The following is a 27384-nucleotide window of genomic DNA, read 5'->3' as shown; positions in this document are numbered from 1 at the left end:
GCCATATTTTGAAATCAAGAAGAACTTACTTTTTCATTTCCTGAAACAGGAAAATGCATTTTTCAGTATTTTACATTCTAATATACACCAGTAAAAGACCATGCTTCCACTTGGCCTCCTCAGGTATTTTTGCATGGTTCTGACCCCTGTAGAGGGTTTTGTCCTTGTTTTTCTAAAACAACAAGTTACATGAAAATTACATTTTGCATGTTCCTGCAGTCACATTTAAAGGTTAGGGACAGAAAGAATGCCTTATTACCCCTGTTGAAAAAAGCTTTAAATTATATGCAAATGGATGAAAATAAAAAAGTCCAAGGGCTAGGACAAAGTATCAGAGAACGTTCCAGAGTATATGCATAGGAACACAATCACACACAGTTTCCAAGATGGAGTATAAAGATGGCAAGTGTTTCAATATGTATAAAGGTGGCAAGTGCTCTATCATAAAATCTGTTTGACAAGACAAAAAAAGTGGACTATTTTCCCTCTGCAGTTCACATAGGTAGAATTCTCTATCATTATTTTAATAGGATCTTTACCTGATTAAGAAAATTAAATCAGAAACAGAAAGAAAATAAATTATAGCCTTTGTTACAAGCTGTCATATGCTTACAGTCTCCACAGTCACGCAGATTCACAAATTCATCTGCCTGCTCCCACACATCCAATTGACACATCTGATGCAGATGCTAGTGTGGTGGAAGAGGCAGAAACCTGCACCTGAAAAACTTCTGAGAGAAGCTATGTGAAACAAGCTGAGTTTTATTTTCATTGGCTGGCTGATCTCTTAATCACAAAAGTTTTCATTTGAGTTTATGATAATGTTTTCCTTTTAGACAGAAACATCTATCAGTTTCAGACCCCTACAAAAATCTTATAGTTTTCATATTAACCACCTCTGCTTTGCTCTTCCTCCCTTCAAGGGTATACACTTTAAAAGTAATCTCATCTAGTTAATTCACCTGAAATAGGCATTACATCTCCTCCTGTATTCTTGCAAAGATGTAGGTTTTCTCCTCACAGCAGGCAGCACAGGCTGTTTTGCCACAGATCACCGTATAAACTATTCCCCCATCTCATAATCTGTATGTTCCATAAAAACAGGAAGCCAATTTAATGGTGTGGTATAGCTGATGTAATGGGTGCTTTAGAATGTTACTGATAAGCAGCTTGATAACAGGCTAACAGTTGAGATGTCTTTAGTCCAAAGGACTAAGAACCTTACTTACAGCACTGTACTATGAGGACATGCAGAACAGGAAGCGTCCCAGTACCGCAGTACAAGCTGAACACATGGTGCTGCTAAGGACTGGCATCTGAGAGACTGCTTAGATTTTGGATAAAAATCAATCAGCTAGCAAATGGAAAATCAACTGAATCTGCAAAATAGCATGCAGCAGAAAGCACAACACCCAAGGAATTAATTAGAAGGGAAACATGAACTGGAGTTTTGTGGAGGTTTGCTTCTTGACATCAGTATGGAGCACTCAATACCTAACAGCTGCCAGACTTCTGACACACCTGAGTAACAAATATGCTGGCAGGGGCAAGCACAAGCAAGGGTATGGGGCAGAGGCAGAAACTGTCACACTGTCCTTCTGCACAGCTCTCACTTCAGTAGGCCTCTCTGTTTACTATGACACCAAAACTGTACAAGCCTACCCTCCAGTCAGATCATCTGAAACTTTCCAGTGAGAGGCATTTCATGTAAGCAAGTACCCTCTGCAGCTAGCATTTTCCTAAAGGAACTACTTTAACCTTCAAATGCACTTTACACGGCATGCCCTGCCTGGTACACCATGGCCATAATACTGCCTCTCCAGATGCTCTGAAGCCTAGTCATCATCTCCTCACTATCCCCCCTTAAGTACCAGCAGTCAATGAAATCAATTTCTTTCAGCATTTTAATAAATTAAGCAAGCAGGTTTTATTTTTCAATTTAAAACATTTGATAAAATTAAGTATTTTGCCGCCCAAAAGGTCAGAGTGAGATACCAGTTATTTAACTATCACTATAACTGCAACTACCACAACTTAGCAGAGCACTTGAGTATATAGACAACACCTGACCTATTTTAAACTAAAACAGAACTGATTACTATCAGAGGATGTACTACATTTTACCTTCTCATATCCAGGTCTATATTACACACATATTTATACTTGGACATTCTCTCAAATTAATTTGAGCAGCTTACTCTAGCATTCTAAAGAACTAGCAGAACATTTGAGTACCTTGTAGTCACTGAAACCTCGGACTGTAACCCTCTCTGATCCTTAAGATAGTATACTCTTATCACACAATAATTTTTAGACAGAAAGTCTTCCTAAGAAATTTAAATACCATAAGGAAATATGCCTTTGACTCATCTTTTCTACCATTTAACAGGCTTTTAGATGTTGAAAACAGAAAGCAGGCAAATGTTATGGGGAAAAAACCTCAAGCAGATATTTAACACTACCTGGAACCAAAAGCAAATGTTAAGCTTTGAGATTCTGTCCTCAAGATTTACTGATGGCACATAGCCCTCATCACTGTTATTCAAAACTCATCCATACTTTTGACTGTATGAAGTGGTATGTTCCAGGCTTCCTCCTGAAAATTGCTCCTTCTGCTATCAGAAGGAGCAGCATTCCCACTCCAAAAGCTCCACGATATGAAGCATGATTTGAGAAATCAAGTCATATACATTGTGTAAGCTCTGTATACACTACATTATTGTAATGTATTAATTAAAGTTAATTTCTTCCAAAAAAAAAAAATTCATCTAAGTGTTCTCAACATTAATTAGAAGAACTGGGAGCAGAAAAAAAATGCTAGCATATTTGGGACACATAACTGAAGTAAACTTCTTATTTCTTTTATATAAGTTTTGCTAAGTCTAACTTAAAAGCATTTCCAAAATGTTAAGGCTCTCCAGAAAAAACTTAAAATACGTGCATTTAGCTAACATGTTTTAATATGTGACATTACTCAAACATCATAGATATTTAATGGCAAATGTACATAAACTCTCCAACAATTACATTACGCAAGAATTTTCAGCAACTGATGCCCATGAATTCTAAATTTTCTCACACCTCAGGAGGCTAGCTGAATTTTTTTTTTACCTTTTTTTAACTAAAGTGGAAGATACTTTCTCTCTTCTGGTATTAGTAAATCTTTAAAAGGACAAAAATCTACTGTAGTCTGTTTATGCAAGCTAGCATGACAAATCCCTTTCGCTATCTGCATTACTTAAATCCAATCCTAAAAAACTTAAGTAACTTCTTTTCACTCAAATGGCATTAACACTAACAAAAAATACTTAGAACATTGCCTTACCGTGTAAATGCCAATTCTACAAACAGCAAATGAGAGCTGGATACATTCAGACATAGTCTAAAGGAATTAAAATAAAAACATTATCAAGAATGCTGTTTATTAAGAACTACTTTTCTTCCCATATCTCCCCTCTCCCCTGAAAGAAACACCTTCTTCAAAGCTGTATTAAAACACCCTAGAAAAATGCCATATAAATTCAGGTTCTACAGATACATACTGCCTTTCATACAGAAGCAGCTAAGTGTAGAGGTGTCAACACCTTCACACTCACTAGTTCAGTATTTCTTTATAGGTCTCAATTTATCTAATGTTCCCAAAAATGCCTGTACACAACATTATTAATTTGCATGTAAGCTTTCTGTCTCATTTATTTTTATCTACTCTGATTTAAAAACAATATGCAAGAATCATTTTAATGGAGTTCTTTTCGGCCTCTTAGTGGACTGTAAAGAGCTTCTGTGTTTATATTTTCCTCTCCTTTTATCATCACTGAAACTGTCTTCCTCTGTATACCAGAATAATGCATATAATTTAATGTTTGCACATTTCTGGAGCCTTATTGCTTTAGCTTTCTAAAGTAGAACACAAAAATAGAACATTTTATTTAATCTGTTCTTAAACTGAGAATAATCATATTAAAAGTTTTTACCCTCAACTTGCTCAACTTCCAATCTGCTGTGATGCCACAATTCTATGTCTTCTGCAGTCACCCAGAGAGGCTGAGGATGGACTACGAATTTCTGATGAAACAGATGAAAAACACCTTCTTTAATTAGCACAATAAAGCCAGGAAATAAATGCAGCTCTCCAACACCAAAATAAAAACTACTGTAGGTTTGCCATATTTCCTATACAACTAGGTAAAACAAACTAAGCTTACAATTATTTATTCAGAAAAGTAATTGAGGAATTACTTTATATAAGGTATTTGAAAGACAAAACTTAAAGCCCTCAAGCGGAACATTTTCATCACATGTTTTAAAAGTCCACACATCATCTAAGATAAAATGTTGGATGATACAGACTTCAAACATACCAATCAAAACATCCTTTCAGCATCTGCTTTCTAATTTCTTCCCCCCTCCAAAAAAAAAATATTGTATTGAAATACCCATTTAAATAGAATTGGGATTTAAAAACCCCAAAACAACAGATCTTATTCATTACAAGTAATAAAAAAAATGTTTAGCAACATTTTTCTTTTGCTGTTAAGTGTTACATCTAAATTTTAAACAAACAGTATTTCACTGAACTGTCTGAAAGTCAAAAAGCACAGCAAAAAAACCTGAAAACAAACTTCAACAGCACAGTTGATTTTCATTTCTTACTGGAATTAATCTAGCATGCTATTAATGACAAGGAGATGCTGACTTGAAACACCATTTCAGTTTAGTCAGATTTTTTTTTTCAGCTTTAAGACCAAACATCAAAGTCTATCTCTTGTGCTGTGAGCTTCTCCCAGAAAGAAAAAATTGACAGAGAAACAGGAACTGACTTCAAGAAGTCCTGCAGTTACACAAAGTGGTGGGGCAGGATCATAAACCATACCCCTCCTGACAGTATTTGCAGACCTTGTTCCAAAGGTTCCAGGGATGGATGATTTCCCCAAGCAATTCAGTCCAGTGCTTCATTACCCTCTCTACTAGAAAGCTTCCTAATGTTTAACCTTGGTCTGTGGCAATTTAAGCCCATACTTAAACACCGGGTGATACATTGAATGATTTGCATTTTCAGTATCCTGGCAGAATCTATGTTGCTGGCAGACACAGCTTTGTATATAAAGTAAATTATTATTTCAGCTTGCAAGAGAAATAAACATGCAGCAGCAGCAAACCATTATAGCTTCTTCATGTATACAGTTTGCTTTTATTCTAGACAATCACAGCATTATAAATTGTTTTCTTTTTTTAAATTTTTGTTCACTACTTCCAGGCTATGCATTAGTGGGAGAACTAAGCTGCAGTTCAAATTCTCCAGCAAGCCCCTGTAGATCCTTGCTTCAACAAAATAAAACAACCTACATCCCATGTTACCTTACTTATTTATTGTTGGGTTTGCTATTGTTAACATTCTAAAACCACAGGCTATTTTAATTATTATAAGGCATGAAATCTGTCACATACAGTACTGACTAATGTTTCCCTTATGCATTTCCCAGTGAAATATTAAGATAATCCCTTCTTCAAGCCTCCAAGAAAATGCTTATGAACTACATTTTATTGTGGTAAAAAGGGTCATTAAATCCAACACTACTATTAATATTTATTATATTCACCTGCCCTTTCTTCTGAAAATTAACATTCCCTCCCCAGAAGTATTTCAGTTTAATCCTTGAAAAAGTGACAGGAATTGATTTAAATAATTAAAAGTTTAGTGATACTAACCTTCAGACTATCAGTCTGACCACTGAATTAAGACATAGTTGATAATCTGCTGCTGCAATGGGGAGTTTATTCTTCACACTTGTAATCTTTCATTACTTTGGTTGTGCAACTCACTTGGAATCATACAATTGGGCAACAAAACAATTGTTGGAAAATTTACACGTAATTTACTTACAGTTTATTGTTGCTTTCTGAAAGGATTTTACACGGTAAGCATGAAAATAAAAGAAAAAAATGTAAAAATATACCTAGAAATACTACAAAAGAAAAATACCTTATTTGACACAATTCCACCAAGACTAATTCTTCACAGATGTGATTTCACATGTCTAAAGCAAAAAATGGAGTCATCAGATCAAATATGTCAAACAATATATGCATGCATCTCTGTCAAAAAGTACTCTCCTGCCTAGGCAAAGGGTCATCTCACAAACATTAAATAATTTCTCCCACTGGAAAGCAAACTCATAGCTAACTTTCCTATTTGCCCAAGACTTTGTTATTTTTATCATACCTTGTAAAAATGTGGCTGTTTATAATGACTTAGAAAGATATCTGCCCTGCAGCTGAACAGCATTCAATTCACAACAAGCATATGTTCTGTCCATTTTTTCAAGTATTCTGCTATCAGTACAAAGCAATTTCAGCATTTGGTGTTTAAAAAAATCTCATTCAGCTCTGACACAGGCACATAGTCTGCAATGCACAAAGCCATTGTTTTAAATATCTATTTTGTCAGCAAATACAAGATTAAATCCCTACTCATAATATTTACAAAAGACCAGATTTTGAAAAGATTAATTAGAGCATGTTCTGCAACTGATGACTTCAAGCACCGAGTTGAAAGCATTAGCCTCAAGAGCCTTGGTGGGAAAAAGGGGAGGGCGATCCTAACAAAATTCTCAGGAAAGAACCAAGAGACCCAACACCTGACAGAACTGCAGGAGCAGTCAATTCTGCCACCCAGCAGAAATACTCACCTCAACCTCAACTCACTGTGACATAATCCTAAATAAATTACAGCACTGCATACAGCTCCAAGACCACAAAAACAGAAAGCAAAACAAGAAAAGGAAGATGTTAGAGGGTTTTTTTCTGGTGATATGTTTCTTTAATACATTTAATATCAAGGTACCCTCTGCTCATTTATAATGAAGTGATACAACCCAGTAATCACTTGGAACTGCTGGATCTTCCAGGCAAAAGTTTTTCCACCTCTATTCTTACCTGCATCTTCTTCAGTGTATGAAATTGCAAAAATTAGCAATACAAGTGTATAAAATATGCAGGTTTTAAGGTGCCTTTAAGTATGGAGCCTGAAACAAATTCTCAGTGCTTATGTGTTGTAAGGAACATGTGGGTACCCAAAAGCACACACAACAACACTATAGTAAAGGTAGCAGGAACTTTGACCAGAACTGCTATTTGCTAACCTTGCCTACTGAACTCCAAGTAGTAATTCCAAGGTTCCCCTTTTTGCACAAGATGTCACAGCCCTCTAGCAAATTCCATTAATAACATTTCTAATTTAAACTCCCTGAATTCTTTTTAATACTGTTCTCAGGGAAAAAAGGCACAGAAAATATTTTCATATTCTCCTCTAATGCTGAATAATTAGATTTCTAAAATACCAATCTTCTTGTACATAATCATTAGAAAAATAAATCTCAGTTTAGAGACTAGAAGAAACCTGCTGTTGATGGAAAAGCAATGATATGTGAACAGGAAATAGGACTAGATCCAAGAACTCTCTTGCCATCATAAAAAGTAATCAAGTGGATGCACCAGAGAACAATGCTCTCCTCTCTTTTAGGCAATATTCTCAGTAGAACAGTTTTCCATGACTGTTTCCAGGACTGCAGTGGCTGAGGCAGTGTAAGATACAGATTAGCCAGCAGAAAATTAATAGCTGCAAGAACAGCAGAGACATTTCTCAAGAATTCTGGACCTTTTCTCCAGTCTTGCTGAAACCAGAAATTATGCAAGTTTCTAGGCAAGAAGAAAGTACTGAGAAAAGAGAGCACTCATTGTAGAGTGCATCATCCCTCTACACAGGTTGTCTATACAGTTTCAGGTTTACTCAGTGTTGTGGGCCTTACATAAAAAGTTATATATTTGTTAAAACACAGATGTCAGAAAGCCAATAGCCTTTCCTCATACATACTTCCAAGCAGAAGGAATCTGTTAGGTATGTGCCCCTGGAGCAGATTAAGTAGCTTCATAAATACCTCTGAATTGAAAAGTCCCACCTCCTGTGTAGTCAATGAAATTCTGATTACACTGGACAGCACTCTGGGACACCACTCAGAATATCTCAATTTCCTAACTGCAATTTCCTGTTTAAGAACTGATTCTAGATTCCTCCTCAATGAGGAGGAATAATGAGGAGGATGCCTTTAGTCCACAGAAAAGCATCAGGATATCCAGGGAATCATACCTCACGGACCTATCCTTTTGTTCCAGTAATCACAACTTCAGGTTTTCCTACCATCATATCTGAACATCATGTTTAATATAGACCCACAGTGGACCTGTGTTTGAAGACACTCTACAAATATCTAGTCTACTCATTTTCACCTCCCTAACATTACTGCTCAAGTGAGAATCCAACTACACTCACATGAAAACACAGTTCCTGGATTGTAACTGTGAGTTCTTCTGTACAGAAAAAAATTGCTTATTGCCTAATCTCTTTCTGATTCAAAAGACATCTAGATTATTACCTCCTCATACCAGTCAGCTGTCTTTTCTTCAGACTGAAGAGCTGTAACTACTTATCTCTGCTTGTATGGAAGAAATTGCTTTTCTTCAATTACCACATTGAAGAGCATCCTTCTCTGAATTTTCTTTGGTTTTTTAAGTACTCTTCCTGAAATGATGCAACCAGAAATGCAGCAAGTAAGACATGAGCAAACCTTATATTTAAGCAATGTAAAAATGAGATCTTTCCCTCTTTTTCCTTCTTAATACTCAAAATTTGTTGACAGATGTCTGGGTTGAGATGACATTTTAAAGAAGGATCCTCATTCACTTTCCTGAGTACTGATGGTATTTTAGGGCCTATCCATGCATCTGTACTGCCATGTGACTTCTTCTAAAAATATATGCAACTTTACATGTATCAACACTGAATTTAATCTGCCATTTTATTACAAATATCCAAAGAGATACTAGATTTTCTTCCTGGGTTCAATATGCATTCTTAATATTTGTCTCTGCATCAGCCCACCCAAAGCATATGCAGTTTATACAACTAAACACAAACAAGAAACTTCCTTGTAATCTCTGCATTCACTTCTCCCTCTTATTCACTGCCAGAGCTGTGCTCTCAATGCTCCTTTGTATTTCTCATTAAATTTGTATTACAGATTACAAAATTATTACTTCCTTTTAATTAGTTTTAAGTTTTTCACCTCTACTAGAGTCAAAATCATATAAAGGAAGACTAAGCAATAGTTGTTGTAAAAGCTAATAAAATGTGGAAAACAGATGTTTCTTCCATACAAAAGCTCCAAGCTATAATAAAGAAAGAAATCTGCAAACTTACTTCCCCCATATCAACAGCTCCTAGTGGATCTTGGATGTCATCTTGCTTATTCAGACTCTCCAAAGCCAAAAGCTAATGTGGGTCCTGTGAACAAATTTTTCTTCTGTTCCTCCACCAAAACATACAGCAGAGCATCAAAGATTCATACTCTTCCTACTGTTTGTTCTTACAAGCAACAAAGCTCTAGGGCAGGACTGCATCCAGTGTAAGAGCACTTGTCAGCTACATTTCCTGCTTTGTGTCTCTTTCTCAGATAGAGGGAACTTACTTACACACTCACTGGCAATTAATATAGTCACCTTACCAGGTTGCCAGAGAGAAAAAATAAATTCTGTATGCTGAAGAGCTCTGGCATGAGCCATCTTTTGTTAGATTGCAAATACCCTACTTATGTCCACAAGGACTTTTATATAGCCATAGTCAGACAGTTTGCACTTCAGAAAGTTATCCTGCACACAGTGAAAAACAGCAAAACCAACATAATGCAGAGCAGCACGAGCCAAAACACAAAGAAGCACAACATTTTAAATACTGTTGTGGTTTTTTTCATAGGGCTTTACAGCTTTTTGGGCCACATTTGTGGTTTTAAACTAAACTAAAAATGCTTCTTTTATTAATGGAGAGCTAATATCCTCATACAATCACAAAACTTCAGAACTCCATTTAAAAGAATAAACATCACAAGCTGGCAGTATTAAAAAACATGAGCTGATGATACTGACAACAAGCCAAAAATGTTAATCAGCATGTGGTATTAGAAGGAATATTTTGTCCTTACTAAATGCAGACATTCTCACTTACTAAAAGCTTGCATTCCTAACCTTTTGTGAAATTCATCACCATGTTGCCTTGAAGCTTGGAGGTCTGACTGAAGAATTCAGGAGCAGCACACTGCAGAACAACATGGTCTGGTAATACATAGCAAGAGCTGGAATTGAAGACCAAGTATTCTTACTACATGCTTCAGACACTAATTCTGATCTAGGCCTGTGGTGTAAAAACCCATTAGTGATGTAAATCTTTGGTTTGATTTGAAAAATATTAAATTCATGTCATCTACGATCACTCTGCAATGCAAACCTAGGTAAACATTACTTTCTCCAATTGAAAGATTCACATCTGATCCAAACACTAATGCAGTTGCATGCACCTTACAGCTGTTGTTTTCTTTCCTGCATTCAGCTATATCTTTATTTTGAAACAACTGTCAGACCCCCATCCTTGTGCGTAATCAACTTCCCAAACTGAAGGGACGATAATAAAATACAAGCCCTTGTGCTCTACAGAAGGTGTAAGTTTTCAAGGTTGTTATAGCAGATAGATCAGTCAACACAGAGCCCAAACATTCCTCATTGTTACATTACAAAAGACAGAATTCCTATGAGAGGGGCGTTCAGCAAACAGTAAGTGGCCCTGCCTATAGACCGTGGCTGCTCATGTTGCAGTCAATGTATCCAAATCACACATGTGCCTCAGAAGAAAAATACAGAGTTGCTAGTATGGACCTCAACCCATTTTTCCTTATTCAAAGGACAGCATCTACAGGTTTACAAAGTTTCAGTGAAGTAAAACTCTTACCTTCAAACATACGCCTCTCTAACGAATTTGCAGCGTGAGAAAAAAATGTTTTCTATGACCTGCAGACAGCAAACAATGGAACTGGCAACAGCAATGGAAAGACTGGATCTGAAGTATACCAGAATCACTAGGTGATCTTGATCTATTCCACATTGCCATTTTCTGAATCTAACCTGTCCAATTAAATTAAAGAGTCTAACTATTTAAAAGAAAGTAAGCAGCCCAAAAAAGGAAAAAACATCTAATGTTCCAAAACATTGTTGCTCAAAAACATCTATTTTTTTTTAATATCAACTAACACTTTACGAACACCAGTTTGGACTATGCAGCTTTCCCCAACCAAGACTTTGTCTGAACACTAACTATTTAGATTGTGAGGTCAAGACTGTTCAGAAACGAAGCAGAAATTCTTAAGTCAGTTCAAGGCCTATCTATATATTCATTTAAAATTTGAAAATTTAGTTGAATTCACTCAAAAACTTACCAAATTTTAGATTTCATGTACATGCATACTGGAGCAGGATAGTTTGTATCTGCTAACAAGTGTAAAAAGAACAACAAGAACCCACCCAAACTTGTTATAGTTAAAAGAAACCAATCCCCAACAAAGCAACAAGAATTCTAGCACACTAGGAGTGTGCACTCTCTTGACATTGCAGAACCTATGTTCCTGTTTAACTCCTCAGAAAAGGGACCCCAAAAAATGAAAAAAAGAATTACTAAAGCTGAAGAAGTTCATCATCCAAGAAGAGTTATCTTCCATTTCAGGTCAGAATATGCTCTTCAATACTTCCCCGAGAAATATTTTTATCTACAACTAAGACAGTACATAGTATCTTGGGATATAATTTATGGAAAAGTTATCATAATGAAAATGCTAAAAATACAAAATTAAACAGGTTATCAAGTTTTTATCATAAACCTCTTAGGCAAATATAACACCTTTCTTTTGTGAAGAGACAGATTCAAATTTCTACATCACTCTCTCAAGCGGTTTTCAAAAATTTTTAAAAATACTACACAGATCAGGCTGATACATTGAACAGAAGCATGTAAGAACTTTACCTAGTGTAGAAGATGCCACTGAAGAAGTATATTGTGAAAGTCTGCTCAGGAGCTTAAAATCTGCATTGTAATAGCAGCACATAAGAAAAACCAAAGCATTTTTATTGTTTCCCCACAAGTTCTCCAAGCAAGAACTGTAAGACTGGTCACATGCCATGCTTTTCACAAGATGCATCATGGCGTAACTCCTTAAATTAAGCATAGTCTACTGAACAGAGGCCAACCAGCACAAGTCTCTGAATACACTAAAATCCTTCCAGACGCAATGTAGCAAGAATGAAGCTGAAGAAGGTTACAGACAGTACCCTAGATTATGTAGTCACAAAAACCTGCAAATCTATGTTGATGCAGCTGGGTTCACATAGTATGTTTTAAAAGAGTTAACTAAATGCAAGCAGAACAACAAGAACAACACGTGCAAGTAAAAGGTGCCTCTGAGTGAAGATGTATTCTTTTTTAGAGGTTGGACTTGGTTTAATCATGTTGATTTAAAAAAAAAAAAAAAACCACACCACTCCTAACATCATAATTATAGCAACGCAAAAATAAGAGGCACCAGGCTGAAGAGCCTCTTCTAGTAATCAAAGATACAGAGGCCAGTGATACTTTTTTTGTTACAATGTAAAACTACAAAAACAGACCAGAGCATCACAGGAGATACTGTTTTAGTACCAATTTATTATCAAATGGCATTAGCCATAAATCGAGGATCACACTTTAAGTAGGGAAGGCATTACTCAGGTTTTGGGTATCTGCCCATAAAAGTTTTAGGCCATAGTCCAAGCTGGCTCCAACTGACTTCACTCTGAGAAGGTTTTGAGCGCTTTCAATAGCCTGATGATATTGGAAGGTGCTTCAGATGTTCATTACTTCTAGGGATCTGATTCTTAATGGAAAAAAGACGTCTCCATCAATGTAGCTCCTATCCAGCTAAAATCAGGAAAAGAACCTTCCTATGCAAGTCTGGGAAAAGCTGGCTGAGGGTAGACTCCTTGTGGAGATGCACTGACCCCTGAGTTCATGCAGCAACAAACCTGACCTCATCTGTCCTCACCTCCTTCCACTATACTCCCTCACTCAGCCCCACTGATAACCAAAACTTGTCAAATACTCTGTCCCAGCACTACTGCAAGAGGAAACAACTCATCCTTTGCTCTCTGCCTCACAGTGCAAGCACGGGAGAAAACCTCACTGCAGGGAGGCTGCAACACAGGTGCCCTACATGAGGAACCAGAAACCTTCTGTTTGTTTTTTCATGCCCATGTATGTGCAAGAACCCAACATAAATGCACAAAACACAAAATTCCTTAACACGTACAGCTCTTTTTGCTATGGAAATAATGAGACAATTGTTCTACAGCCATAGCCTAACATTCACACTGTAACTTCAAGTCTTGCACAGAAAATGAGTAGGCCTATCTTCACACCAGGGCAGACTGTGACAATAAGCCAAAAACAGGTGTACACAGCTAGTTGTCTAACTCACCATCATAATTTTTGTTGTTGTTGTTAGAGCAGACTTTCTGAGGTGCCTGAACCTCATGATCAATGACTGTTTTTAGACCTGACACCAAAGAAAGCCAGATAACAAAAAAGCGGAAAAGGATCAGCTGGAGAATAAGAGTCAGGGGAATTTTAAAAAAAAAAAACAGAGCTATTTAATCCCCTCCCCCCTTTAGTTAATACAAAAACATGCTCTTAATTTGCAAGGCTTATTAAATTTATTGTTCTCAGAGTGGTTGGCCTTCCACACAACAGCCTGTAGCAGTCACAAAGGTTAATGCAAGCATTTGAAAAAGTACAGAATGGCCAGTTTCATCTGGCCATAAGTTTATAAAGGAAAAAAAATATCTCAGAAACAGCTCCAGGCTCTCAAGGAACTATGAGGCTGCACTTGATACCCAGCAAGTTTATTATCAGTATTTCATTAACTAGGCTGTTAAAGAGAAGTCTGCCTACCATTTCTACCACACAGGACTCATTTTCTAGTGTCTCTCTGTAGTATTCAAATTCAGAAAGGCGAGCCTAAAACATTTTTTGGGGGTTGCAAGGCACAATAAACCAAAACAAATGTTAGCTCCATAGACACAAGAATAGCAAAGTATTAATTTAATGTATTTCTGGTTTAGTTAGCTGTCAGAAAAGGAAAAGCTAGACACTACATGCAGCTCTCATCTCAGCATGGCAAATATTCTGTTAATTAAAAAGAGCATCTCCAGATGTTCTTTTGCATCTGTTGCATTTGATGAGCCTCTCTGGAAAGCGTACATCCGTGAGCATCCCGTGTGAAAAAGTATGAATGACAGAGTCAAGATTCTGACTCCAAATACTTCCTGGTCCCACTTGACACCAACAACGAACAGGGATGGGCAGAAGATGCCTGCTCTTCACTGCCCCAGCTGACGTTTCGCAGCACTTCCCGGCGAAGGAGTGGGCATCAGTTCACAGCACAGGGCTCGAGGCAACAAGACTGGAGCAATGGGATGCCAACAGGACTGCAGCGATGGGGTGTGCTCGTCACGCCCCCCCACTGCTGGGCTGAGAAGACCAGGTAAGCAGGTACCATACTAAAACAAAGCCACCTGCTCATGAGCCAGCCGTGCCACAGGGCTTTTGCCCGCCGAGGGTGCGCGGGTGAGTGCAAACACCAGCCACGATCCCGGCTGAGGTGCACGCCCGCGATACGATCTTTCACAGACGAATGGAGCCAATATTCATTAAAGAGCCATAAACACTACCCCCGAATACCAGCTGCCCGGGCGCTCGGCTGATCCCGTCCGCGGTAGCAATTTAGTTCACTGAAGCATGCCCTAAGCTCCAGCGTTTAGGAAAAAAACAGCGACCCGGGTCACGGCTTTAGCAACCTAATAGCGGCCAAATGAGCGGGGCCCGGCCGCTTTATCGCCCGTTAACAGCCCGCCGGGCCGGGCGCGGCAGCGCGGCCGGACCCGGCTGCCCCCGGCCCCGGGCTGCTCCCCGCACCCCGTCGCACCGCGGACGCCGCCCCAGCCGCTCAGTAAAATGTCCGACGGTCTCCGCTGCCGCCGGGAACCTACCAGGTAATCCATGTACCGGGGTGGCGCCGGGCGCCGCGCTGCCGAGCTCTCCGGAGGGGCCGCGGGCGCCCGCCCGGCTGACAGCGGCGCTGGGCCGGCGGGGGCAGCGGCGGCGCGGGGCAGCGGCGGGGCCGGGGCGCGGGGCGGGCGGCGCGGCGGGGCCGGGCGGGCGCGCCGGGGGCGGGCGGGGGGCGCGGGCGCTGCCCCGGCGGCGCTGTCAGAGCCGCGCTGCCGCCCGCACCTCGCGGCGGAGGGAGCGGGGCAGGGGCGGGCGGGGGCGGGACGCGCCGTCAGCTGATCGCACACGTGGGGGCGCGGCCGGGCCGCCCTTAAAGGCGTAGGAGCGCTGCAGCCGCTGCGGCTGTTGGGGGTCTCTCGTCTCGCTGCCTAACAGGGCCCAGAGAAGGGCAACGCACTGCAGCACAAGTGCTGTGAGGAGCAGTGGAGGGAGCTGGGGGTGTTTATCCTGGAGAAAAGGAGGGAGCTGGGGGGACCTCATCACTCTCTACCACTGCCTGAAAGGAGGCTGTGGCCAGGCGGGGGTCAGTCTCTTCTCCCAGGCAACCAGTGTCAGGACGAGAGGACATGGTCCTAAGCAAAGCCGAGGGGGTGGCCGGGAGGGGTTTGGTTGGACACCAGGAAGCATTTCTTCATAGAAGGGGTGATTAGACACTAGAATGGGCCGCCCAGGGAGGCTGAGGAGTCACAACCGCTGGCGGTGTTTAAGGAAAGACTGGATATGGCGCTTAGTGTTCATGGTCTAGTTAGGTCGTAGCGCTTGGTCAGAGGTTGGACTCGATGATCTCATAGGTTTCCTTCCCAATCTGATTGATCCTGTGATGGTTCCCCTAAGCACCCGTGAAAGAAACGCCCATGTCTCCTACTGCAACCTGACATCCTTAACCTGGAGGCTTTTTCACAAACTTGAGGTGTTAGTAGGAATGCCTGACTCCTGGAGAAATGGAAGGAAACTTCTCCATGTGTGTGACAGTGGGATAGGAAATCTAAATATGACGCATCGAGTGAAATAATAAGGGGGAAAACAGTGTAGTTAAAAGAAGTAGGAGAGTAGGTAAGGAGCTAGAAGAAAACAGGTGTAAATAAGGAGCCAGGAGCAACAGGGAATCAATATTTTTAAGGATATTGGTGAGCCGTTCACCTACATCTAGTAAACTGGGTGGGGGAACATAAATTACAATTACTGCTCTGAATTAAGAGCAGTAACTAATTAAGGCCTGTTGTGGACAGTCTCAGTTACTATATCCAGAGACTGTTGGTAAAACATTCCCCTTATGCCTGCCCAAAACAAATCTTGCCAATTGATAATTCATTTTCCTCATACATCCAGTCTAGAAAAAAATTGGTTCCTTTGGTAGTCCTTTCTTTACTTTGGGATTCAATATCAAATACATCTGCATAGCAACTTAAGTTTAATTTAGATGAGTACAAATGATTTTTTTTTCATTTTTAGTCATTTAGAAGTTCACTAATTTTAGTACTTTAATAGGTAATGGGTGGAAGGAGGGATACAGGCTTGGCCCTTCCTGCTATTTAATTTTGACTGGTTTTCATGTAGTCACAGTCATTGCTGGCAACTGTCTCTTGATCCTGAAATGTCCTTTTGAAAGGGGGAACAACAGTGCAAAAACTACTTTAGCCACTACAGGGGTCAGTAAAGCAGGCCTCTCAATAATGTAACACAGGAGCTGCAAGAAACTGATTTCATCATGCTTCTGTCATCACATGTGATTTTTAACGTTTTGCAATGCTTTCCCCTTAACAATTAAAACCCTTTATTTCTTCTTTTTTAGCAGTCATACATCATTATGGAGACTTGCTGCCTTTTGATGCTTCTCTAAATGAAGGGTGACTGAAATGAGAACATCAAGAACAAGCAGATATTTCAGAACTGTTTCCTGTGAGACAAATAGGAAAGGACTGGGAATTATTTCTTCTATAGCTGATTGAGAAGAAAATAGAATTATGAATCTAGAGAGTTGCTGCAGAGATGCTGCTATGATAGGAAAAGAAGTAATTGGCTTTTATTGCAAGGAAGATTCAGTTCAGCTACTGGAAAATAATAGGAAGGATATTTCAACATGGACAGACATCACAATCAAAGCTAGTAGAATTTCTGAAAGTAGCCATGAGTTATAATAACATTTCTCAGATGTAGTTTAGTTTAGTTACTTAGCACTGATGTACATCTGGAGAAAAAGAATTAGAAGACCCCTCTGTTTTATATGAATCTGATAGATCTTATTATGAAGATGCAGTGTTTATATGTCCTAAGAAAAATGTTTATTCTGTTTTAAAATGTGATTTTCTTTCTAGTTTATAAACAAAACCTCTGATCTGAACACAAAATCAGTTTAAAAAAATCAAGAAATTTCTCATGTATACACTAAAAATCCCACAAACTTGATCAAAAGAGAAGCCAAGCTTAAATGTATTTATTAATCCTTCTGTTCACTGTAAACACATTATTCCTTTGGCCTTTGCATAGCCTTATGGCACATTAATTTTACTACATAAAGTGGAGATTAACATTGAACAATAGCAGAATGTAAGCAGAATACAAGTCCTATAGCACATGCCTTCCAGCCTACGTAGCAGTCATGATGTTGCTGAGATTTTTCTAGCAAGTCCTATAAGATTTCTTTCATCTAAAATGAAGTTCAGTTTCATATTGGAATACATATACCTAATGCATGTAAGTTATTTTCACAAGGAAGCTTGTCAGCAGGAACTCATATGTCAAGATAGGAAGGAAGAGATCAAAGTATTTAAATGGAGCAAACGTCATGTGTTGGCTGTGAGGTAGTTAGTCTGGTTCCAAAAATGGAAGTGAGCTTATGTACTGAAGCACAAGTTTATGTTCAGTGGAATCCTGTCACAAGAATAATTTTCTGTAAACTTGTGTGAAAAATAATCAATCTGAGACTGAGACTTTGACCCTGAGAAGTGCTAAGTACAACGTTCCACCATCCATTGCTTCTGTCACTGCAATTTAATGATTTTGAACGTTTTAACCTAAGAGTAGCATCTGACAAATTCAAGCATTTGTAGCACTAGCAGTTAGCAAACTCGCGTGGTGGATTTGACATAAAGGTGTTACTTAATAGATATCATATTTGTTACTTAATAGATATCAGCAAAATGGGAATTTAAAATGTAAATACCTATGAATATGCCTATTTCCAAACATATTTGAATGGAATTAGTATGCTTTTTGGAATTGCATAGCCATTGTATATATGACAAATTGTCCAGTGAACATTATCTTGGAAAACAAGTTGAATTACAGGCATACTGTAGTCATATTGCTTTAATTTCCAGTCTCGTTAGTTAAATAGATTCTGTCATAATAATGCTTGTGTAGAAGTCCTGCAGAAAGCAGTGCTGCTATTCATCCAGTAGATGTACATAGGTATAGCGTTTCCCATCATGGTTTAAATGACCTGAAAACTGGGTATTTTACAAAAAGTTTCCTAAAACAAAAAGACCCAGTAGCACATCAGTGACTGAGACAATCTAAACCACTTTGCCACATGAAAATAATTTCATTCTTTAAGAGGACAAAGTATGTTTGTTCTCCCCTTGCTCTCTGCATCCCACACAATTTTTAATATGGGAAAGGCAAGTGATTATTTTTTTATTATTAGCAAGAAGGTGGTTGGTTTAATCACCAGGTTTTACTGATGTAAGGAGCCTGACAGCTCTGTTTGAGAACAATAATTACTGGAGGGGCATGATATTTTACCCTTCTAATTAAAGTTGAGAAGAAAAGCATTTATTGTCTTTGAAAGTACTGGAAGAGGCTACCTGACTTATACTTATCAACATTAGTTTTCCATGGTACAAGGTTGTTACACCAGCAGTTGTCCCATCTTGGCTACTCATAGGATAGTTATCAGGAAAGCAAAATATAATTTTTACCTTCAGGTTAATATACTTATACTTAATATACTTCAGGCCATATACTTGCTCTGGAAAAATAAAATCTGTAGAAAAAACCCTCACATAAAAATGTGGACTTCTTTGATTTAGGATGCTCATACAGCAATATAAAGGCTCCCAAATGCTACAAACCCCCTTTATTTGTTATGGCTAGAAATTTAGAATTGGATGCCTTAGAAGGTACAAACTGTGCTTAGTTAAAGAATACAAATGATGTGATAAAACAGTCTCTGACTTCACTGGCAGAATAGAAAAGTTGGACCAATTAGGAAGTTAAGATTAGTTAGAAGAGTTCTGTTGTTCAGCAGCTGGAAAACTGATAGGAAAAAATATTTGAATGGTCTAATGGTAATAGATTCCTAAGTATACATTTTAACCATAAATGCATGTGGCCAATTGTGACCAAAAGTATTTCCTAGAAATATCCAGAAGGGCATAAAAACGTAAAAAGAGCTGGACAGAGAAATGAAAGAATGAGGTTTTCATTACGAGAGTTTAAATATTAAATAGATGCCAAGAGCAGTCAGCAGTTTTATTTGCAGCTCAAATTTCAGTAAGTGACTTGGAGTCTGCTGTTAATCAAACTCATGTAACTTACGGGGAAAGGGAGAAGGTGCTCTGAGTAAATAATGTTTGAAGCAATTTGCAGCTCTTTATCTGATATATTGACAACTGTCAACATGCAGAGATACTACAGCCAAAGGTGAATGAACCCTATGAGAGAAGCAAAACCTCTCAGTCAAAAATCTCTTTTCTTTGCTCGAATGCTTTGCTACCTTCTGGCATTTTGGTCACCATGTTATATATATATATTTTTGGCTGTAAAAGACCACATGGATATGAAAACAAGCAAACAGATTTCAAAAAGGATTTTTCACCTGTTCTCTCTCTCTTGTTTCCTGAAATATTTGGCTGACCTTCAGGTAACCTCACTGGCAAAATAACAACATGGAGTCTAAAAGCAAAGGTTAATGATGGAACAAGGTCAAAAGCAGAAACCAGTTTCCCACTGCAGTTACATTGATATAAATTTAGTTTAATTATAATTAATAATTAATTTAAACCTATGGGTTATGAATAAAGTGATTATAATATTACAGTTGATTTTATGTAGGATATTTACTCCTTCCTGTGCACCAAAAAAATGTTACTGTTGATAAAATGATGCAAAAAAATTTGCATGAGGAAATTTGAATAGATTATATTGCCAAGTAGGCTGGAATTTACATATGATATTTTTTCATTTCTATGTCATCCCAGCTCAAGTTGGTAGTGCTGTAGACTCATTTTTAATTTCATGGCTGTTCTATATTTGGTTTTTTAACAGTCCCACAGCAATAAAATATGTAATTTACAGTCCTAGTCCTAAACTGGTTAACCTTGTTTGAATTTTTAGCAGAATTTGAAGACTAAATGGTCACAGATATTTGCCTTGGTAGCAGGGCTTCTGTGTTTAAGAGACTTAGGAATCTGGAAGCCTTAGACTTGGGGCTTTAGGGTTTCTTCTCATATACACTTAAGAAAGCATTTGCATCTTTGCTTGATTTCTTTTTTATGAAATGTAGAAAATAATGGTCTCGTGAAGATTTAAAAAAAAAATCACAGTTCTGATCAGGTTTCATTCTCTATTGCTTGTGGCGCTGTGGTAAATATCAAGAGATGGATTAAAAGTTGTACCTTACCTTCATGTCCCTGCTAACAAGGGAGGTAAACCCCAAGAAATCAAGTAATGTTTTTCATAATGTCTGGTTTTCTGGGATTAACTGAAACTTTCAATTTTTGTGACTTAACTTTGTGATTTATTTTATGAGGACTACAATTTTGCTCAAAGTTTGTAGTACATTTGTTTCTAATATTGTTTACAAAGTATTCAAACATCTCTCGTGTTCAGATTGCTTTGCCCTTTTACTGAATGAATATGTAAATAGAAGCCGTACAGTTAGACTCTGTGGTCTTTGCTGTAGTGTTGACATGCAAGTACATGTGTCCCTTTGTAGATTTTTCTTTTGTTTCCATGATGAGAGTTCTGTTAGGCTAGGATTGTACCTGTGCTCCAAATTTACCCCTAAAAAATTGAGAGACACAATACTCAGTCTCTTTCAAATTATAAATGGGCTGGGTTCTGATCTAGTTCTTACAGCCTTTCACCTTCTTATTAGGGCTCAGAAAATACTTCTTAAGTTCATAAGTTTTCTAATCATAGTCTTAACTAAGGTGTGAAAAAAATGCCATTGCTTTACTAGAAGAAAATGTATCTTATGACCTACATAATGCATCTGTTGCGTTTGAAGATTTACAGTGCCCATCCCACAGGTCTGCCTGTCCAAAGGAGAGGAAGGTCATTACAGAGATTAAGCTCTGCAGGAACCTTGAACATGGGTGACTGGTGTCTGCATCAGTCTTTCTCTTCTCTCCAAAGGAGGAAGACTCAATAATGGCACATCAGGAACTGGTGAGAGGAATTATAAAGTCTCAATGCAAATGAAGGTACAGATAATTCTGAAACAATAGAAATTGCAATTTCCATATGACCTTGTGTTTCATATTTATACTGAATGCGTTGTCCCATCTTAAATACTTGCACTGTGTTTTCCTTAATAGTCATGTTTCCCAAGAAGTCAGTGTGACTACAAACTCATAAAACTAAACTTTGCTTGTAGTGTAAATATACCATATATTAGGAATATGCTTGGCAAAGCATTGTAGCAATATGTGTAGATGACCATTTCATCTCTTCTGGATATAATGAAATCAGATACAAAGTCTCTATGGTTCAAGGTTTTTCTACACTTAAACTTTCTTTGTTTCTGAGTACTATATGAAAAGAAAAATACTTTCCAGCAAACATAATAAAATAAATGCTAAAAGTTAATAAAAAATAATGTCTTGGTATGGTCATACCTTTGTTTCAGGTTTTAGTCTCATCTAGGTAGTACATTAAGAGGAGAAAGGACAAAATAGTAACACGTGCCGTAGAGTCTGCATGCCACTTACCAGTTTACACAAATATAATTCTTTTATTCATATTAGGCAATTTAAACTATGCAGGCATGTGAACACAAGTTATAATTAAACCTGCATTTTGCTATGCAACATACCCTTAGGAGCTCTTTTTTTCTTTAAAGCACATCCTAAAGGCCTACTGACAATGTTTATAGAAGCAGATATTAAATAGGTCCTTCCTAATTTTTTTTCTTTTCTCAGCTTTACCTTAGAAATCCACAGGTCAAGTTTTCACTATTTGTTTTGTATCACAGATTTTTAAGAAACTGTTCTATTAGTGAGTGGAAATAAGAAAGGAATCCTCTGCAAAATGGATAATCTTCATAATGAGAATGATTGCCCATTCTGAAGTCACATGCAGAAATCTACTTTCAAAAACATAGATAATATTTGCATCTTCAGCATAACCTTTATGATTATAGCAATACTGAGAACATCATCTCTTTGAAAGGCAGGAGACTTTGTCTCAGAAAAAGCAGAAAAGCCTATACTCATCTTTACAAAGATGCTATACTTGATTTAAAGACCTATTTCGTGTTTCTACTAAAATCACTCTTTTCAATAGAAGCAAGACACCAGCTACCTGACTTACATGTAATGGCTTCTTTGTTCAGAAGTTTTCTTGGTATTTGAACTGGATTTTCATAGGTCTTATGCATTTACTTCTACGGCTAGGCAGACTTGAAAGGAAAATACAGCTCTTGAATTCTGGCTACCCAGCATACTTCATCCATGGCCAAGAGGGAAATGTAAAGCAAACAAGTGAAGTGGCTTAGATGTGTTTATCCAATCAAAACTAAACTCTAAAAGGAAATCTGGTGATATAATTACTAGCACATTGATCAAAAGATGTATTTTGCGCTTTGACCATGTAGCCTGTGTGTTTTTGGAGTACATGTTTTATCTTTGAACTTTGACTAAATTAGCATGACAAGATCTGACACTGTTACTTTCTGCATGGAAGATTTTTTAATTAGAGAAAACAAGACGCCATCTGTTTGGACATGGGCAGCTGACCCTGAAATGCCATTGCTCTCACAGCTCTCTCCACTGTATCTTGCTCCCAGCCCAGAAGATACTTCCAGTAATACTGTTTCCTAATGACTGGAAGCTACCATCTAAGATTATAACAGCACACTACATGACTTCTGAATCTTTAAAGCACAGGGAAGTGGCAACAAGAGTTGGGATAAAGTGAGATATAATAGTGGGACTCTGCTTGTTTAAATCCTTTACAGAATTCCATAGGAGGAATAGAAATAAAATTTGGCCCTGTACAATCAGAATAGAGACCTGGAAGGAGTCAGAGAGAGAATTTTATGAAGTCTCAGAAGGTGAAGATTGATTTGCAATAAATGGAAAAAAATCAGTATTGAGTTCTGCTGTGGTGGAGAAGTGGTACTGCTCAACAAGTGTATTTGAGAGTTTAATTTCTTGGAACTGACTGAAAGCAGGGAAAGAAGAACTGGAACTGGCTTTAGGATATTTCAGTGGGAAGGATGACTGGAAAAAGTCAGGTTTGTGGAAAGGGATGTGAAAAGGGATGTTTGTGGAAAAATGAACCCCCAGCAGATCTTGCAGAACAGGTCCCAAACATTCTATTGTTCACTTTGGTGGTACCTGAAAGTAAATGTTGCCCATTGCCATTGGTATTGGTGAGAAAAGCCTCCACAGATTTCAACTGATTTCCATGAAAAAAAATGGAATGGTTTGTCAGTAAGCCCTATTTTCCCTTGGGTATCTGGACGAAGGTCAGGGAAGCCTCTAATACCCATTGCTACCTTATATAGAGCTTTTTGGATGCTGGTGGTAATTGTACAGTTGTACCTTTAAGATTGCTCTGTTGCTAGAATTTATAACAATACATAAATTGTTTATGTTCTTCTTTATTCCTCCTTGTAGAATAAAGCATCTGATAAATGTTTCTTTCTGTCCGAAACAAACATATGAAAAATAATAAAGTAAAATGAATAGTATCCTTTCAAGAAAAATACAAGTTGGCATGAATGAAAGACATTATCAACTGAACTAGCTGGACAGAAATAAGCTATTTAATCAATTTAATTCTCCTCATTGGGCTGTGTAAAATCAGGTGAAGAAAACAGCTAAAGGCAAAGTCTGTTGTAACTCCCTAATATATTAATAAATTTAATGTTATTAAGGTTGTGAAAGCTATCTAACCATTTGCCTATAAAAATCATGGAGTAAGGGATTTTGCCATTTAACAAAGGACCAAGTGCTTCTATGCGCTGGAGAACAGAAGATGGTCACTGACAGGGAACTATTTAGTCCAGAAAGAGATTATGCGCTCGGCTGTCTTGCTTTGTTTTTCCCTAGGAAGAGGTATCAAATGAATAGAAATGTTAATGACAATTACAGTAAATGTGAACTTGCTCTCCCTACAGGCAAGATTAGGTCTGCATTAACTGTTTTTTTCTGAGATAACCATAGTTACACTTACTGTATTTAAAACCACAGAAGTAGTGCATTACAAAACTCACTTAGTATTTTCCAAATAAGGGAACTAAAAGGAGGTCTGAAATATTTCATTTTAAATATCAGTAAGGAACCTTGAAAGAGCTATCCTGTTCACAAGCAGAAGCAAGTTGCTGTGAATCAGGGTATCGCTCAGCATTCCTCATCACTGCCACTCACTTTTCAGGCTCTACTAACCTGCTTTGGGATTCAGGATAGGGAAATGTGTGACTAGATTTCTGTCAGGATAAGGCTCCCTGCTGACAGACTTTGTGCAAAGGTCTGTATCGTTAAATATGCATTAAGTTTTGAGGAGACTCAGGAATGAAATTAATTCCTTATACCCTTATAGTAAAATGTAACTGCAGACTAAGCATAGGCAGAATGCTCATTTTATAGGCTCCTTATTTTACACAAACTCTAAGATACTGACTAAAATTCCATGTTATTATTTACAGAAAACTGCAAGTATATAGGTAAGAGAGATAATCACAGGGTTATAGCAACTATGCTAATGGAAATCCTGGGGGCATCATAATTCTTTGTTGTATGTTTTTCACATATGCAGTTTTACACATTAGCATATACAGTCACTTGTCTCTCTTACCTTCACTGCAACATTTTTTCCTAATAATGCCCAGCTAGTAGCTGAGGCTTATTTTTCTTTTACTTATTCTATAGTATAGGCATTATAAAAATAAATATTTTATCCTTTTGTCCCTTTGCTCTTTCAGTCCAAAGGAATGAGAAATTCAATTTCAATATGAATTTTGTCCAAGAGAGGGCTGAAAGTTGAGTGTACAGTTGTTAATTTTAAATTGAATTGAAGCAATTTCATCCTGAAAGAGGTTTTTTTTTATTCATTAATAGTACTAGAGTATGATAAGTCTATGAATATACACTTTTTGTATTTTCCTTGCAAACTAATGTTCTGTGGGTGATTTAAATAAAACCAATAGCCTTGCAGAGGACAATACAACTATATTTACTTTACCAACAGCAACAAATGGTAAGTCTCCTGAAAACATCTTAATTTCTATTCAAATGCAGCCCTTCGACAAACTTTAATTACTATGTGTTTTCTTATTTTCTGAACACCCACTCTCCACTTGCTGTATCCCTGTAATATCAGATGCACTATAATGATGCCCAAGCAGCAAGCTACATACTTGGTGCCATAGTAGGGCAGCTGGAAAGGCTTACCCCTTCTACTGTCTGCCTCTGATACCTGAGTCAGCAAGCTGTTCTTTGATTTCATCAGGAATGTTAAAGGTATGTTCACATTAAACTCAATTGCTTCTTGGTCACTAGTGGTACACCTCCTTGTTTGCTCTTTTTCCTCTGAAAGCTTCATATGATATTTCGTGTAAGTTTTTGCATATGTGTATTAGAAGGTACTGTTTCTCTTAAAAATAATAATAACCTAAACAGGGCTATGAGGCTGATACTTCTTCCTGCACTGTTTGAGAGTGAAATAAAGAGCCTGTGATTTTCCAGAAGCCAAAGAGAAAAACCTACCCTAGAGATAAGAACCAAATTGGATTTCTTACTCCCAAGGCAGAGCCCATAACCAAAGTCCAGCCATCCTTTCTTGCTAATGTCTCGGCAGGTGGATTATAAACCTATCTTGTCAGTAACAAAACCAGTTAGTGATAATCATCTGAGCAGCACAAACAATGTTGCAGACATGCTAAGGAACAGTCCCTCATATCCAAGAAGCTTAGGTGCATTAGAGACGAGAGTGTGGGAATAAATACAACGGAGAGCATGTACTCTTGGAAATGCATTTCCACTCAGGCAACTTACTGTGTGAGTGGGAATTTTACAATAACACTGCCCCTTTTTCTCACTGTTTTTATATGTTTCCAGAATGAGGGTCTAAATATTGCATGTGAATTCAGCCACTTCAGTGCAATTCTTTCATCTGTCCTTCATGCAATTACGACTCCAAAGGAGAGGGAAAATAAGACAAGGGTGTGGAAATTCTGAGTCCATATTGAAGAATTCTTGCTTTGTTTGTCTTTTGAACATCCTCCACATAATCCTGAGGATGGAAAAAACAAGCAAGAAGGTGTGCCATGAAGAAATGCAAGTCATGACCCTAAGATTGGGTTAGTTGCCTAGAGCATGGTGTTATTTACACCAGGGTTTGTAGGTTCAATCCCTGTTACAGACTACTTAATTAAGAGTTGGATTTGATGATTCTTGTGGGTCATTTCCCACACAGAAAAATTCTGTGAATCACAGTGTCAAAGATGCTGATGATGCTCTCAGCCAAACTGTAACTCAAATCAGGAAAACAGACTGAAATATGGTGAGGTTGTATAAAAGCTCTTTAAGGGCTAAGTATTTTATGTGGTAACTATGGATTTCAGCTCTTGAAGCAAGTCCAAAACATGCTTTACAGGGCTGTTTTACTCTCATTAACCTGTTTTAGATTTTTCCATTGAGGGAGAGGCCAGCAGCCCAAGTATAGGTTCCTTGCCTCTAACACATCTGAAGGATATGTGAGAAGGAATACCTGTTGTATTTTATTTCTGGTTTACTTCAGCTTGAAGGATATGGGTAGATCTGGATCATATATGATTTTTACAGTCCTGGCAAAACAACAAACTACTTTTCTGTGTAACTAATATGAAATTTGATCTCTTGCTTCTATGTGGAGGCTTTAAGAATAAAATGGAGGTGAATTGGCTAATTCATTAACATGTAATTCTGTTAATACTTATTCAGAGAATTAAAGCTAAATATTGTTGTTATTCTGAATACATAAAAACCCATAAGTAATGCTTCTAGATTATCCAGATACTGGAATATTCTTTCAAGTAAAGCTGTTTATATTGCAGGGGAAAAGCACTGTCCATTTGTACTTAGAGCAAATGGTTCTTATTAGTGTTGATCACTAATTCTTCATTTTCACCCTGCTCAGCAGTTCAGCATGCATATTAATGCATTGTCTTTGAACTGAGCCGTAGGCAGAAATAATGTTTT

The 27384-nt window shown here is 37.9% G+C and overlaps 1 protein-coding gene across 2 annotated transcripts in view; it reads right to left on the bottom strand.

The window, feature by feature from the left end:
* The window catches only part of ARL15 (ADP ribosylation factor like GTPase 15), a 247654-nt gene that overhangs the window by 210587 nt on the left and 9683 nt on the right, over positions 1–27384 (bottom strand). The window contains exons 1-5 of one of the 2 annotated variants that reach the window (XM_030968222.1): positions 9257–14796; positions 6690–8578; positions 5984–6038; positions 3975–4065; positions 3326–3382 (exon numbers count right to left, since the gene is read on the bottom strand). The exons of the other annotated variant lie outside the window; for it this stretch is intronic. Coding sequence (XP_030824082.1) covers positions 3326–3379 — 54 coding nt within the window. The 5' untranslated portion in view covers positions 3380–3382; positions 3975–4065; positions 5984–6038; positions 6690–8578; positions 9257–14796. Of the gene's footprint in view, positions 1–3325; positions 3383–3974; positions 4066–5983; positions 6039–6689; positions 8579–9256; positions 14797–27384 lie in introns of those variants that run through there. 2 annotated transcript variants of the gene reach the window in all.

Source organism: Camarhynchus parvulus, chromosome Z (assembly GCF_901933205.1).
Source record: "Camarhynchus parvulus chromosome Z, STF_HiC, whole genome shotgun sequence".
NCBI lineage: Eukaryota > Metazoa > Chordata > Aves > Passeriformes > Thraupidae > Camarhynchus > Camarhynchus parvulus.
This window is presented reverse-complemented; position numbering and strand designations above follow the sequence as displayed.